General features: G+C 34.3%; 1 protein-coding gene across 1 annotated transcript; it reads left to right on the forward strand.

Moving 5' to 3' along the window:
- Nucleotides 1-1,127: 1,127 nt before the first annotated feature.
- On the forward strand, nt 1,128-10,900 carry LOC124430423 (fatty acid synthase-like). The gene is made up of 20 exons (XM_046976980.1): nt 1,128-1,346; nt 1,434-1,684; nt 1,784-2,015; nt 2,108-2,526; nt 2,595-2,888; nt 2,983-3,190; nt 3,289-3,449; nt 3,529-3,846; nt 3,933-4,438; nt 4,529-4,833; nt 4,906-5,310; nt 5,382-6,403; nt 6,464-6,705; nt 6,798-7,491; nt 7,573-8,404; nt 8,512-8,972; nt 9,062-9,316; nt 9,381-9,635; nt 9,704-9,826; nt 10,822-10,900. Exons 1-19 carry the CDS (start codon nt 1,163-1,165, stop codon nt 9,812-9,814), a joined length of 7,155 nt encoding a protein of 2,384 aa, XP_046832936.1. The 5' UTR covers nt 1,128-1,162; the 3' UTR covers nt 9,815-9,826; nt 10,822-10,900.
- Nucleotides 10,901-17,023: the final 6,123 nt, after the last annotated feature.

A 17,023-nucleotide genomic window follows, 5' to 3' on the forward strand; every position in this document is an offset into this window, starting at 1 on the left:
GAAAAGGAAATAACAAAACAAGCTTATACATTGATAAGATAGCATGGCGAGGGCAGTGTTCCCCGCTTGATTAGTAATTCACATTTTGTCCATACCTGTCGCTTGATTTACACATGCTTTGAACAGAAGGAAGTGAATAATCTTAAATTATGCGTAGCTCGTTTCTTTGTCAACTCATACTACTTTTTTTTCATTATGCATATATCTCAATGCTACATATAAAATATTTATTTAAATTATACTTTCATCATTAATTAATTATTATTTGGGCATCGAAGTAATCCACCATTTGGGTTCATTTATTATTTTTACTTTTGTTCTCCTTATCATTATAAGCCATGTTAAATTTTACGTAACAAGAAAATTTACGAAGAAAGTAAAATTTTGGAATTAATGAGAAGTCGATATATAATACTGATTTGTCTTTACCTATTTTATTTTCTATATACTTATAAGTATATATTACAAAATACGGTTTTATAAGGCTCGCTATAATTTATTAACGAAATTTATTAAAGGAATTCAAGGTAAACAAAGTATAGCATATGTTTATACTATTTTGTTAAAAATTAGATATGAAAAGGAAAGACATTGAGATAAAGATATAGTTTTGTGTGCGTATGTATGTAAGCACACGCGTAGGTATATACATATTTTGTATATCTGTTCGTGTATATATATGTGTATATATATATTACATAAATGTATGTTTGTATATAAAATATAACTATACGTTAATAAGATGTGCTTAATTTTATATTTTAATGGAAGTCGTTATTAATACAATAATAACATTCATTGTAAACACCAGATGCATGCAATTATTAATAAATGGGAGCTATAAATTTAAGAAATTTTATTATAACTATTTTAGGTATTACGACGAAACTTTATTGTTTTGTTATTGAACAGTGCTCTTTCATTGACCATGACGCACCTAATCAGTATAAAAAGAATAAATAAATTCATTAGGGCCAGTTAAAAATGTATCTTCATTTGAATAAGTAGAATGGAAAAATACAAGAATTTATGATAGCTGACGTGATATAACGAATTTCATAGAGGGGGATAACATTATTAAAAAGAAGAATTCATCGCTGACGGTTTCAGTTCGTGTTCATATTTCTATTTTAGACAAACGATTATAAAATATCATAACGTTATGAATGAGTTTAAGGAGCCAAAGGAATCGTACAAATTTTTCAAATATGCTGATCCAGAACCGGGTGAAGAAGTTGTTATTTCCGGAATCGCTGGTAGATTTCCAAAATCCAACAATTTGTACGAATTGAAAGATAATATTTTTAATCGCAAAGATTGCATTACAGATAACGGAATAGATACAGGTATCGATTATACGTATACAATCTATTTTATTTAACAAGGTAAGAATTAACCAATGTTAATATTTTTCTATCTATATCTTTTATAAGAGCATTCAGAAATTCCACGACGAACGGGGAAAATTAACAATATCGAAAAATTCGATGCATTATTTTTTGACGTCGATTTTAAAGGAGCACATACTATGGATCCTATGGGCAGAATATTGTTCGAACATACTTATGAAGCTATTGTAGATGCTGGAATTCATCCAAAAGATCTTCGTGGAACGAGGACAGGTGTATTCTTGGGTTCATGCTTCTCCGATGCCGAGAAAACTTGGTTCTACGACAAACTCCAGGCAGGGGAATAGATCAAACGATCAGTTTATAGATGGATTACTTATATAAAATTACTTATATAGTCGGAAAAGCCATGTAATACGTCTTTTCAATTGTAGATCAATGGCTTTGGTATCATTAGCTGTAGTAAAGCTTTTATGGCCAACAAAATTTCGCATTGGTTGGGTGTCACTGGACCAACATATAACATCGATACCGCATGCAGCTCAAGTCTTTTTGCAATGGAACACGCATATAGGGCTATACATAACGGACAATGCGATTACGCGATAGTCGCTGGATCAAATCTTTGCCTTCATCCAATCATAACTTTGCAATTTAAACGTTTAGGTATTAAATATGATAATTTATTGAATCATATGTCCTTTTTCCTCGAAATACCATGAGAGTATTAAACAATTATTTTATCTTGTATCTAATAGGAGTATTGTCCGAGGATGGTCGTTGCAAGTGTTTCGACGAAAATGCAGATGGTTACGTGCGCAGCGAAGCCGTAGTTGTTGCATTTCTGCAAAAAAGAAAAAATGCTAAAAGAATCTATGCAACAGTTATCCATGCGAAAACAAATTGCGATGGTTATAAGGAACAGGGAATAACATTTCCTTCTAGCCAAATTCAGAGTGCTCTTTTCAAAGAATTCTACGATGAATGCGGTGTACCAACAGCTTGTATAAATTACATCGAAGCTCATGGTACAGGAACTAAAGTCGGTGATCCTGAAGAAATAAATGCTATAGATCAGATTTTCACGAAAAACAGAACCAATCCTCTTAAAGTCGGTTCCATCAAATCAAATTTGGGTCATACTGAACCAGCCAGTGGAATGTGCTCTATTGCCAAGGTAAACATATTTTGAAGTATAAGATGAGACAATTATTCGTTCATTTTCGTTTCATTGATATTTTCCAGGCGATAATATCGATGGAGTCAGGCCTAATACCCCCAAATATCAATCTTAATCAACTACGCAAAGATGTGAAAGCTTTTACAGAAGGGAGAATAATGCTTGTTACTGAAACGTCTCCGCTTGATGGGGAATACATAGCCATTAATTCTTTCGGCTTTGGTGGTGCTAATGCTCACATCTTACTCAAATCAAATCCAAAAACAAAGATCAATAAAGGATTGCCAGATGACGATTTGCCAAGACTCGTAGCAGTTTCTGGACGTACCGAAGAAGCAATAGTAACCATATTAAATGATGTAGGTAGAACGTACTTTTAAAGACCTGAAGGTATTATACTTGAATACGTTAAAAAAGAATAGAACGAAATAATTCCAACATCTTATTACATAGATTGATAATCGACCCATAGACGTCGAATTTATTCGTCTCCTTCATGATATCCATCTCAAAGAAACATCAGGTCATTTATATCGGGGATACACAATAACTGGTTTTAAATCGTTTGACAAAAAACTGAGAGAAATTGAAAACTATTCTGGTATAAAAAAACCAATAGTGTTTGTTTTTTCTGGAATGGGATCGCAGTGGTCTGAAATGGGTATGGAAATTTTTGTTTTAATATTTTTTCGTAACCATCAAAATAATAATCACTGCGATTATCAAATGTATTGGAATGTGGAATTTGTAATTTACCAGGTCAAGTCCTGATGAGATTCCCCACATTTGCCAAAACAATAGAGAAATGCGATGCTGTATTAAAGCAGTGTAATTTGAATATTTATAAAATTTTAACTGAAAAAGATAATACCATGTTCGACAATATCTTACACTCGATCGTCGGAACTGCTGCGGTTCAAGTAATATCGACAACTACTTAAATATTTGGGAGGAGCGTATTCGTACGATAAGATCTATAAAAAGAAAAATTCTTTACAGATCGGTTTGGTAGACCTTTTAACTTCCGTAGGTGTAGTACCGGACTACGTCATCGGATATTCTGTTGGTGAACTTGGTTGTGCTTACGCAGATGGATGTTTTACAGCAGAGGAAATGATATTAGCAGCATATTCGCGAGGAATGGCTTTGATAGAAACAGAAATACCTCACGGTTCTATGGCAACGGTAGGGCTTTCCTATGAAGACATTAAGAATCGCTGTCCTGCTGATATCGACATCGCATGTCACAATGGAACTGAAAGTACAACTGTTAGCGGACCGACCAATTCTGTGAAGGCATTCGTTAAAAAATTACAGGTTCGTTTGAAGCTAATTAAGATCTAGCCAATAAAAATATTCCTTACTATTAGAACGATTTTTTTAAATGTGTTTGTACTTGGCAGGAAACTGAAGTTAACGTGAAAGAGGTGTCGTGCAGTAATATACCTTATCATAGCCGTTATATCGCAGCAGTTGCATCGAAACTTCTTGTATATTTAAAAAAAGTGATACCAGTAGCGAAACCACGAAGTAAAAAATGGCTCAGTACATCGGTGCCACGAAACGCGTGGTCGACATCAGCCGCAAAACTCTCATCAGCTGAGTATCATACCAATAACATGTTGAAACCAGTACTGTTTGAGGAAACATTAGCTCTGATTCCCGACAATGTTGTCACAATTGAAATTGGATTGCAAAGTCTACTACAAGCGACTTTAAGAAAATCATTGCAACCAACCGTTAGGAATATTGCATTAAATCATCTAAGTGATAAAGATAACGTGATCATTTTTCTACAAGCATTAGGGAAGCTTTATAACAGCGGTATACAGCTTGATCTTGCTAAATTATATCCACACGTAGAATATCCGGTCAGTCGAGGTACTCCAATGATATCCCCCCTCATTAGGTAAGAATTACGTGGATATAGAAAACGAAAAAGGCTAATAATTATTTCTTCTGAATGTAATGTAAAAATTCGATGTTATTATGTGATTAGATGGAAACATTCAGACGACTGGTTTGTGGCAGATTACAAAAGACAAGAAAGAATTGATTCTGGCGAACGAATATTTGAAATATCGATCGATTATGAAGAATATCAGTACATTAATGGTCACGTGGTCGATGGTAGAAATTTGTTTCCAGCGACAGGATATTTATGTTTAGTTTGGGAAACTTTCGGCATGATGATAGGACGATTGTACACGGAAGTATCTGTTGTCATTGAAAATGTAAAGTTTAATCGAGCTACCGCCATTCCGAAAGAAGGCAAAATTGAAATGATAGTCATGATTCAAAAAGGTACTTTCCACAACTTGTATCTATATATTGTTTTATTTAGAATTTAACATATGTCGATCTACTAACAAACAGGCAGCGGTAATTTCGAAGTGGTTGAAGGAGGTCTTGCTATTGTTACTGGATTGATTCGTGTTGCAACTAACTTATCGAAGGAGAAAATACCCCTTGATCTAATCAAAGCAAATGTTGGCAATGAGAAGGAAGAATTAGGTGAAAAAGATATCTATAAAGAGTTGAAGCTACGTGGTTACCAATATAGCGGCCTCTTTCGAAGTTTACACAGTGCCTCAATATCGGGAAAAAAAGGACATGTCGAGTGGAAAAAAAATTGGGTTGCATTCCTGGATAACATATTGCAGATGAAAATACTCACTTTAGATACCCGAGGTTTATTCGTACCGATTGGAATTCGAAAATTGATAATAGATACTAAAGCTCATCAACGATATTTGAAAAGTTTGACAACCAATAAAAAATGTAAATATTTATTTTTAATACAAAGTGAATCTATATAGCGAATTCCTTTACATTCAACAATATTATTTCAGATGTACCTGTACAATTACTTGAGTATATTGATGTGATTGTAACAGAGGGTGTAGAAATTCATAATATTAGGGCCAGTGAGATTGCTCGGAAGAAACCTGTCAGTGATCCAATTATCGAAGAACATAAATTCATTGCTTATCGTGACAGAAGGGAAATGTCATTACGCGAAATATTAACGTTATCTATGCATATTACTCTTGAGAATATACCAATGACGAAAGTGACAACAATAGAAATCGTTGAGGATAATGACAATATATCAGCAGAGAAACTTGTTTCTCCATTGTTCAGAGAAATTCTAGCCAATTTACCTTCGATTCAAGCAAGCATTAATTTATTTGCACCACCAAAGAAATTTGGCGAAGAAGACGTTCTTAAAAATATTGAAATTTTAGAATCGACAAAATTAAGAACAAATGATACAGCGATATTAGCAGTTGGATGTTGCTTATTAACCAACGAAAAAAAGGAGAATTTAAAACAACTTTTGAAATCTACAAAAGATGGGGCTTTCCTTTTATCGCGTGAAAAGGAAAATATACCATTGGACTATTCTATTCTAAAGGAATTTCGATTAGGTATAGTTTTGGAGAAACGTACTTCCGAGGAATCGTGGATATTGTTAAGGAAAATCGAGAAAATTTCGAAAAATATTCTATTTATTAATGTTAGGAGCAATGAATTTAACTGGTTGAAAGAAGTACAAAATGTGCTTGCCAATGAAACACAAGAAGATAACACGAGAGTGATACTTGTTGAGGAAGGAAACTTTGAATCTGGTCTCTTAGGATTCATTAATTGCTTACAGAAAGAACCTGGAGGAAAAATCTTTCGAGCTGTTTTAGTTCAGGATCTTACAGCCCCGAAATTTTCTTTAGAATTGCCCCTTTATTCGGAACAATTCGAAACCGATCTTTTTATCAATGTTTTAAGGCCAGGAAATATATGGGGATCATATAGGCATCAACTACTTCCATCTCATGAACCAAAGCTTATGTATCATGCTTTCGTTAATCAGTTGGTATGTAAGAAAATTTCATAAAATTTTCAACGAATATCATGAAATAATACTTTTTTACAGTCACGCGGAGATTTAAGTACGTTACGTTGGCTCGAAGGACCAATTACGAAAGACTATCAAAAGGAGAATCTTGTTCGCATCCATTATGCATCGTTGAACTTTAAAGACGTGATGTTGGCAACAGGTAAAATAGGATTAGATGTGTTTCAACAGGACAGAAAAGATGTTGACAACGTACTTGGATTTGAATATAGTGGAATCAGTATTGGTGGTCAACGTATTATGGGACTTAATCGAAACAAGTGAGCTAATTAAAAATTATGAGATTGAGATTTATTCACATATAGAAAATAACAGAAAATGAAAGAAAATGAAATGAATAACATTTTTTCAGATGCTTATCAAATCTTTGCCAAATGGACGACATTTTTTCTTGGACCGTACCTGAAAATTGGAGTTTGGAAGATGCAGCGACAGTACCATGCGTATATTCCACATGTATTGGTGCGCTTTATATTAACGGAGAAATGAAAAAGGGTGATAAAATACTTATCCACTCTGGTGCTGGTGGTGTCGGCCAAGCTGCGATTACCTTAGCTCTTCACGAAGGCTGTGAAGTATTTGCTACCGTTGGTACACCAGAAAAACGTAAATTCATTAAAGAAACATTTCCCAGTATCGACGATAATCATATTGGAAATTCTCGAGATACTAGCTTCGAACAAATGATTTTGCAAGAAACCGACGGTAGAGGTGTAGATATAGTACTAAATTCTTTAGCGGAAGATAAACTTCTAGCATCTCTGCGTTGTTTAGCTCATGGAGGGAGATTTTTAGAAATTGGAAAGTTTGACTTAGCCGCAGATAATCAGTTAGACATCGATATCTTTTCGAGGGAGATCAGTTTTCACGCTGTAATGTTAGATCAAATTATAGTTACCAAGGACGGAATCAGAAATGAAATAATTTCAAGAGTAAACAAACTCCTTAAGGAAAATGCAATCAAACCTATTGCAAGAACAATCTTCGGCAAAGATCAAATAGAGAAAGCTTTTAGATTCATGGCCGCTGGTAAACATATTGGAAAAGTAAGTTGTGATTGTTGTTTTAATATTCATTTATTTGTACTATCTTAAATTATAACTGGATATCCATCTTGAATTTCATAGGTACTCATAAAGATACGCGAAGAAAATGAACAACTGAATACACCGATCTTGGCTGAACCTTATTATAGATGTTTCCCGAACAAAAGTTATATAATTATTGGCGGCTTGGGTGGCTTTGGTTTAGAATTAATCGATTGGTTGGTTCTTCGAAATGCTAAAAATATTGTCATTACTTCGCGAAACGGAATAAAGAATGGTTATCAACAAATGAGAATCATGAGATGGGAATCATACGGTGTGAATATTAAGATTCTTGTCGGTCTCGATGCGGCTACACAAGAAGATTGTGAGCTTATAGTAAAATCAGCAATAGATGAAGGTCCCGTCGATGGTATCTTTAACCTTGCGGTTTCTTTGAAGGACCGTATTTGTCGTAACCAAACGATGAAAACTTTTGAAGAATGTTTCAAGGGAAAGGCCTGGGCAACGAAACGTTTGGACGAAGTTACTAGAAGGCTTTGTCAAGATCTTCGGCATTTCGTAGTTTTCTCTTCCGTCTCGTGCGGAAGAGGAAATTCTGGCCAAACGAATTATGGTATGGCTAATTCCATTATGGAAAGAATATGCGAAAAAAGAGTAGAAGAAGGTTTGCCTGGATTAGCTATTCAATGGGGAGCGATTGGAGACGTCGGTCTTGTCGCGGATATGCAGGATAATGATAAAGAACTTGTTATTGGCGGTACTTTACAGCAAAGAATAACATCATGTTTAGAAGAAATCAATCGATTTTTGATGCAGGATAAACCTATAGTTGCTAGTATGATAATCGCTGAAAAACGATTAGATGACGATTGTGCGGACAATGTCGTAAATGCTATCTTAAAAATTATGTGTATGTTTCGGTTTATGCATGGTTAATGCTAAATTTAATAATTTTATTTTGTTTCCGCCAGCTTTTTTTTACATTACCTTATTTAAATAAAGAATTTTTGATTATAGGTATTAAAGACTTGAAGAGTGTCAATCAACAAACTTCCTTGGCTGAACTTGGAATGGATTCTATGATGGGTGTGGAAATAAAACAAACTTTAGAGCGCGAGTATGAAATATATCTCAACGCAGAAAATATTCGCAGCTTAAACATTGCCAAACTTATGGAAATAGAAAATAAGCGGGCAGGTGATAGTAATCGTATTGAAATTATTACCGACAAAATATTATTTGGTACAAAGATATTGATGCAATTGTTCGGCGAAGAACTTTCCTCCGAAATAATTATCTCTCTTAAAACTAACCCAGAGGAAGGTCGGAGCGAGATATTCTTCATCCCAGGTATTGAAGGCTATGGTATCATTTTCAAAACTTTAGAATCGAAAATTAAGTCGCCAGCCACTTGTTTCCAACTTGGGACAAATTATGAATTAGAAACTGTAGAAGAAATGGCCCGTTCATTTCTACCGGTATACTCTTTAACTAAAGATATATTTGATTAAATTAAATATTATTCAATCTGTTGTATTAAAATGGTATGTAACTTTACATATTACAGCATATACTAGAGAAACTTAAAGATCGAAAAGATTTTACTTTAGTGGGGTACTCATTCGGATCGCTTGTAACAATTGAACTCACACGACAATTAGAAGCCAAAGGATTTAAAGGTCGACTAATTTTGATAGACGGTGCTCCTGAACTATTGAAAAAACTTATAGATCAACAGTTTCAATCGTCATCGGAAGAAGAACTACCAAACAACATTCTTGTTAGCATCGCGGAGACACTTACATCTGTTAATATTGGACAGGTTTGTCATTCTTGTTTTCTATTTCTCGCAATTGTCAAACGAATTTCCAAATGTTACTTTCCAGCTTGTACTTGAATTGGAAAAATCCAAAACGTGGGATGAGAAGATAAATGCATTCTTTAATGTATTGCCTCCCAAACACAAGCAATTATATTTGACACGAGTTCTAAAAAACGCTCTCCTTTCATTTTATGTGAGATTGCAAGCATCCATGAAATATAATCCAGAACCAATACCATATATAAGAACACCAATCACATTGTTCAAACCGATGTTATCGTCTGTACGACATATCTCGTATGATTATGGACTACAAAAAGTAATGTTAAAAATTTTTATACATCATATATATAACATTAATCTATTATAAAATACTGTTATTCTCAGATAACTGGCGGCGAAGTAGAAGTACATGTTATTGATGGCAATCATTCCACGATATTAGAAAACAATGAAATTGCAATGGTGATTAATCGTGAACCGCTTCAGCTGGACTAATAAGAATTAAATGTAATAAAGTAATATATATATTTGCATAGCGTTTAATTTCATTCGCAGATGTGATAAAAATTAACTTCGTCATCATTTTTTATTTTTTCAGTTAATCCACTAGCATGATATTGCAACACAAACAGTGTGTAATTTTACATTATTTTTATTATAAACTTGATCACATTCATTACTTATGTATTTTTACTTTGATTTATAATTATATCGTTTATTAAAAATTTCCTTGTATTCTAAATATATATTTTATAATATTACTTTGCATATTATTATTATTACTAACATAAACATAATTTTATTATAAATACATTTCACATTATGAGATGTTATTATGATAACAAGGGAATTTATATTTAACGATATAATTATAAATTGAAGCAAAAATTCATAAAAAACGAATAAAACCGATTTTTCAAAAGTAATGCGAAACATTGTTCGTATTGCAGTACCATGTTAATATTACAAATGATTATAGCGACAGTAATGATAACATTGAAAATAATAATATAAAAAGTGACACCATCTGGAAATAACACTATCTGAAGTAATTATATTTATGTTCACGTTTGCAGTTAATTCTACATTATACAAAAATTTTACATGAAGGAGAAAGACGAAATAACGACATCTTTTCTTAGTTTATTTCGATATATGAAAAATTAATTATAGACATTCTTGTGCAGCAACAATATTAACTATTTATTTATGTTTCCTTGTTTTATGAAAATGTATAATTTTCCTTTAATTAACAATAATTTTTGCTTTATTACTTCTATTGAGGTTATTTACAATATTATCAACAATACAATATTATCATGATTAGTCCTAAACAATTTTTTAGTTTCACTTTCCTAACGCAAGAAAATTTTCGGTAAATAATTTTTATTTCATTAGAGTCAGTCAATCTTCTCGGCCAATCAGCCTATCTTTTCCAATGAATTTATGACAGTATTCTTTAATGTTCTAGTTACAATATAATATTTTCTCTGTTGTTTCAGAAAACTCCTTAGAGGTATATAAATGGTTACTCACGTATCGATTAGTATTGTTCGAAATATATAAATTTTATCAAATCAAGACTTGTATTTGATTTTCTCTACAATAATAATAAATAATAAATGCTATATTACAAAATATATTTACTACAAATATATAATATTGGATCATCAATTTGAGCAATCTTAAACTACATCTGGTTATCAATTTATCAATATTGTTCTTGACAAATTGCACATGACCTTTTCTATCTATCGCCAATTCCAAGTATATTTGAAGTTTATGTGAAGCTTATATGAGTGAAGTTTATCTAAAAAATGTTATACAGATTTGGATGAAAAGACGGCAACTTTCCATTTTTAAAGTCCGCGAATTTTATAATAATCTTGACATTACTTGAATAGAACGGAACGGATGATTTCAATCGAGCTGACGATTTGAATTTGTTGTATTATTTATTCAAAAATGAATAATACCAACCGCTTGATAATAAACAAAACAACCGACTCAATGAAATAACGCATTATATAGCAACCACTCGCATTATATCAGATCATATATAACATTTTATGATTCGAAATGTAAAAAAAAATTGTTTCGTTTAACATTGTTATTGTTTGAAATATTTGTACAAAACTCTTCCTAATGTTCAAAGCGATGATTATTTATAGACAGTCCTAGACTATGAAATGTATTGATGGTTTTTAAGTTGAAAGTCCTTAATTGTTTCCGTTGACGAACATCCTAGATACAGAGATTCTTAAAGTGGAGATAGTGACAAACTAGTGAATCGCGTTAAATACCAAAATAAAAGAGTGTTTATCCTATTGATTAAAAAGATTCATTACGGGTTCGAGCGATCGGTTAATGTAAACAGAACTTATCGTTGTCGTTAGATGTTAATGAAAGAAAGATCATGATACTTATAAACGTTTTGGATTCGTCGGCTCAATAATATTGGGACCCGCATCGCTTTAGTTATGGTCAATCGACTAAACAATTCATTAAGCAATCTTACTTCCCTTTGAGAACCCGCACCGAAAGTTGTCCGCAATAGCAAAGAGTACCCTGTGTGTACGAAATAACACCGCAAATCTTTCCTTGGGAATAAGCTCCGAGAAAGGATCACGAGACTATCACAGATCAGGTATTTCTACAGAATCGTTGACTTAGATTAATTGCGAATTAATTACTTGTTAAGTAATCTAAGTTGCGAATTGATGATAAAATACAGTAAGATTAAAGAAAGATACCCGTAAAATCATCTATTCGTTAATCGATTGTATAACGAGATTTTTATCACATATCGAATGCATCTTAGTCACAAACAAGACGTTATCAGAACTTATTCGTGAATAGCAATTAATTTAGATACGGAAAATTAACACATATATATTTATTTTGCTTGCAAAAGAACATATGTTTATTAGTTTAGATATCGAAAAGTTATGCATATTTATTTTATAGAATAGTTGTAATGATGAGAAGGAGAATCATTCTAATGTGTTATAATAAATTTTGGTTCTGATTTTATCGAAAAATTTGTTTTACCATTCAATCCTTCCGATTACTTACCTTATAGATAATATCTATCTGGCATTTTAATTACCGTTAATAAATAAACCCGTCATCCTTTACTTATCTCCGACTATACTTGATGTATTTTTCCTTTGAGAAGACTTCATATAAAAGAATTTAGAATAATAAAATTAGATGATAGAGCAGCTTAACATATTGCACTATAGCGTCCTATTTAGCGTCCATTGTAATTCCTATTTAATATTTTTCTTGTAATAAACGATTTTTGCACTGGACAACCATCATACTCATATCATATATTAAAGTAAAAACAATTAGCTTATACTGATCATGAGTAAGAAACTTTGTGGAAACAAATGCATAACGATCATAAGTTAGTAAGATAAAGAGAAACATAGGGAACGAAAAAATGTTTCGTATATTTCTTCGTATGTTATTTGTATTAAGTGGGTGATCCTGCGTCGAAATTATCAAGGACTCGATTTGTTGAAAATACCCGCGTCAAATCACCGCATAAATGATATATTTTTCCTTTCTTTGTTATCATAAATTACCGTCATCATATGTGCCAAAATTTATACAATATAAGTATATTCTCTCTTTCTTCTTCTTTCTGTTGTTTTTGTTACTATATTATTACACTACATATTATTATTATAGTAATAATCATATATATGCACTAAATTTAATATTAAAAAAATAATCAACAAATTATATTTTATATGCATTTATCATCGAACAAAATTATACTGTTGCTGTGTCCTATCTAGCACAGATCACTGCCAAATTCACGTCAGCCATCTCTGGAGGAAATAAATATGAAAAATTGGATACTAACACTTTACTAAATTATTAAATAAAAAAAAAGAGTAAATTATTTCATTACTTTTTTTTAGATCAATACAATAAAAAAAAACACCGAAATCTTGTTGGCCTGGAACACCTAGTATTCATGAATTACAAATCTGGGTGCTGCCAATATACTATTCATTATTTATAGAATCTCTTTCTTTCTATTTTACAAAGTCTAAAAGAAACAATAAATTTTCCAAAATTAGTAATTTTTTAGAAATTCAGATCCCTTGATATAAACGATTGAACATGTAATTCCTTATTCTTGCCATAGAATTATCTGGCCAAAGCTCATTAAAATAATCGAGTGAGTTACCGTAGCCTCTTTGTGGGAGCATAGTAAAAACCATTTTTTTGCATTTGTAAATGTTCAAAAAATCTAGGCAACAGCTATTTACGCACACAACCGAACAGACAATCGCTACTTCACGGATATAAAATGTACACTATTCAAGCGTGTATATAAAAATCAGTAGTTGGGCATCATCTGTTTGGCACAAATTTCAAGATACGCCATAGTATTAAAAGTTTTCTTCGGAAAAATGTGGTCATCAATGAGAACAGAAGTAATTTTTGACTAATAATGAAGAACAAGATCTCATTTTAAAGGAGAAGCTTTAAGATACGACGTTTTGTCTGAATTTCGAAAAAGCTTTTTATTTGCGCATAAACTATTCTCGGAAAAATATCATTTTTTAACACAAAAACATATTCTACCGTCGACACGGTAACAGACTTTTTGTTTCTGTTATATGATGATACAAAGAGACATATTATATTTTACTCTACTGTACCATCTATTACTTTACCACCTGCCGATAATACGTTATCCAAGTCGTTCTGATGGTAATTGCGCCTTAACTTACTGGATCAAGTCCATGTAAGCAGATGTAATTATAATGCACGAATAATTAGCAATTGAAATTAACGACACTAAATATCTATTAATTGTTTCTCATGAATCATTCAATGCAATTCATATTATTAATCGTATGTACTTATTAATCTTGGCATGATATAAAAATAATTATTTTTCCCTTTTTCTCAAGAAAAAAATAATAATCATGAAATATTTAACATTACAAGAAATATACTATTTACGGCGTATTCATTATATTCATTATATTGAGCGTTATATAACGATTGTCACATCAATTATGGAAATGATGGCTTTATACCAATTAGTTGATAAATATAAATCAAATTTTGAATCAAGCCCATCCTACATACATCTATGTATTGTTTATAAAATAATTTTTCGATGAGCACGTAAATAACATCGATTCAGAGAAAATGCAAATCTGATCGATTTTGAAATCTGATGAATGTTTGACCATGCACATAAGATTTATAGATGTTATAAACATCAAGTTATAAAAAATGCATTACATTTAAACGTAATGCACATCCATTATGAATAGTTTAAGTTTATCTTATTTACATAAATATATCTTTTTGCGAGTAATTAATAAAATATAATACAATATTATAGACTTGACGATTCTTTCTTCCCTGAGAAAGTGAATGCGAGTGCATATGAGATAAACAGAGCGGCTATTAGACAAAAAATGTAAAGTTCAAACGTTAGTAACATGTATATGTGTATGTATGAGTAAAGCTAGCCGATAATATAATAACGAAATAAAAAGCTCAGATGTTGTACGCAGTTAACTGGTGATTAAACAATAGGCATGTACGAGTGTTGCGTGTGTGTGAGACAATCCGATCCAGAGAATAGCGTAAAAAAGTGCGTAGGAGGCCGATGTCAGAAAAGACAGTTAATCAGAAGAATACTAATATCATCGGAAGGAAACGCATAGAAGACTAACATCAGAGAGTCAGCTGATTATAAGCTTGGTCTATCCTCGGAAAGAAGATCAATGTAAGAAAAACGGTCAAAGAAAGCATGGACTGTCCCTGAGGAAATAGATTGATGCGATCCAAAAAAGCAGACAACGAAACGACTATCAGGACAATGAAGCTACAGTAAGTATGTATTAACAAGCAGGGATAAGAAGTCAAGGTAATTAGAAGGTAATTAAAAGACCAGATGATCGGGCAGTCTTGGGTAGACCAAAAAGGTAATACATCAAAGAGAAGAATAACGTAGCAAGTCTTGAGCAGAGTTTCATCTGAGTTAAGACTATCTCTAAACTATTCCCAGGAGGACCGGGAACTGATGAGCCGCAGGAACCTGCACCCTCAGAGGTGACTATCTCTGCGGAGGAGGTCTTGGCTGCCGCCAGGAAAGGAAAAGGAAGAAAGGCTCCTGGACTGGATGAAATACCGGGTGTGGTTGTGCGTGCTGCGTCGACACACTGTAGAAATTGGTTGACGCAGTACTTCTCTGCATGCTTGAGGATAGAAAGGTTCCCAACAGCGTGGAAGATAGCGAGACTCGTCATTATCAAAAAGAAAAGGGACGCGCCCCCGGACTCACCGGGGTCATATAGACCCATATGCTTGATTGGCGAACTGGGAAAACTATTCGAGCAGGTAGTTGTTGGCCGGATCAGCAGCTACTTAAAGGAGACTCGGACTCTGGCGCCATCACAGTATGGGTTTAGGACGGGAAGATCCACCGTGGATGCCATTCTCGATGTTAAAAACTTCGTGGAGGCATCGACGCGGGTCAGGAAAGTGGTTATCCTGGTGAGTCTGGATATCTCGAACGCCTTCAACTCCTTACCGTAGGCCGTCATCATCAGGGCGATGGAGCGTGAAAATTTTCCACACTACCTGAACATTATCAGGAGCTATTTGGACAATCGCGCCATGGCGTATACAGACAGGCATGGACGCGCTGTAGAAAGAAACGTGTATTGTGGGGTCCCACAGGGATCCGTTTCGGGCCCTACGTTGTGGAACATTACCTATGACAGTGTCCTCCGAACCCCGATTCCAGGTGGCTCCCGTGTTGTCTGCTATGCGGACGACACGGCCCTCCTGTCATCGGGATGGGACCTGTCTCATGCTATCATGAACGCCGAGCGGGACTTGGACGTTTTGGTAAAGGAGAACGAGGGATTGGGTCTTAAAGTGGCGCCGCAAAAGACGGAGGCTATGGCCTTTCCTGTCTCTGCCCTCTGCAGACGCAGGAATATCCCGCCCCCTAAGATTTGCCTTAGAAGGGTTCGTGTAGAAATTAGGACCAGCGTTAAATACCTGGGTATAATGATAGACTCAAGAATGTCGTTTTGGCCCCACATCGAGGCCTTAATCCCTAAAGCGGAGGGTATTCTCCGGTCCCTTAGGAGGCTCCTTCCGAACCTTCACGGACCGGGGGAGAAGAGGCAACGTCTGTACGGCGGCGTGATCCACTCGGTACTCCTTTATGGAGCACCGGTGTGGTGGCGCGCCGTCGTGGAGGACATGAGAATCAGGCGGGCTGTTCGGAGCCTCCAGAGGAAGGTGGCGATCTGGGTGTGTTGTACCTATAGAACGGTCTCCTTCCACGCGGCTATGATGATTGCGGGGATTATTCTTCTCAATCATCTGGCACCCCAGCTGGCGTAGACGTATGCGACTGTTAGAAACGCGAAGGAACCTGTTCCCATGCGTACTAAGGCTGTATTGGGTGCTCTTGCCAGAAGGAGGGCAATAGAAGCATGGAAGACTGAGGAACTTGAGTTCCTAGGGGCACCAGCAGCAACGGGAGTGCGAATGGTTGGCTGAGTGGATTGAGAGGCCGTTCTCTATCGAAACGACATTTCACACCACATAGCTGATGACCGGCCATAGCTATTTCTCGGCGTACTTAAATAAGATACATAAGATTCCCTCCCCACGTTGTTTCCCTGCGGGGGGAGTGAG

Source organism: Vespa crabro, chromosome 18, assembly GCF_910589235.1.
Source record: "Vespa crabro chromosome 18, iyVesCrab1.2, whole genome shotgun sequence".
Lineage (NCBI taxonomy): Eukaryota > Metazoa > Arthropoda > Insecta > Hymenoptera > Vespidae > Vespa > Vespa crabro.

Bases quoted from the DNA above. Each gene is read 5' to 3' on its own strand.
- LOC124430423 (XM_046976980.1), top strand. From the start codon at position 1,163: ATGAATGAGTTTAAGGAGCCAAAGGAATCGTACAAATTTTTCAAATAT. The intron at 4,439-4,528 runs GTAAGAATTACG...TTATGTGATTAG, and splicing joins ATGATATCCCCCCTCATTAG to ATGGAAACATTCAGACGACT. The intron at 6,404-6,463 runs GTATGTAAGAAA...ACTTTTTTACAG, and splicing joins ATGCTTTCGTTAATCAGTTG to TCACGCGGAGATTTAAGTAC.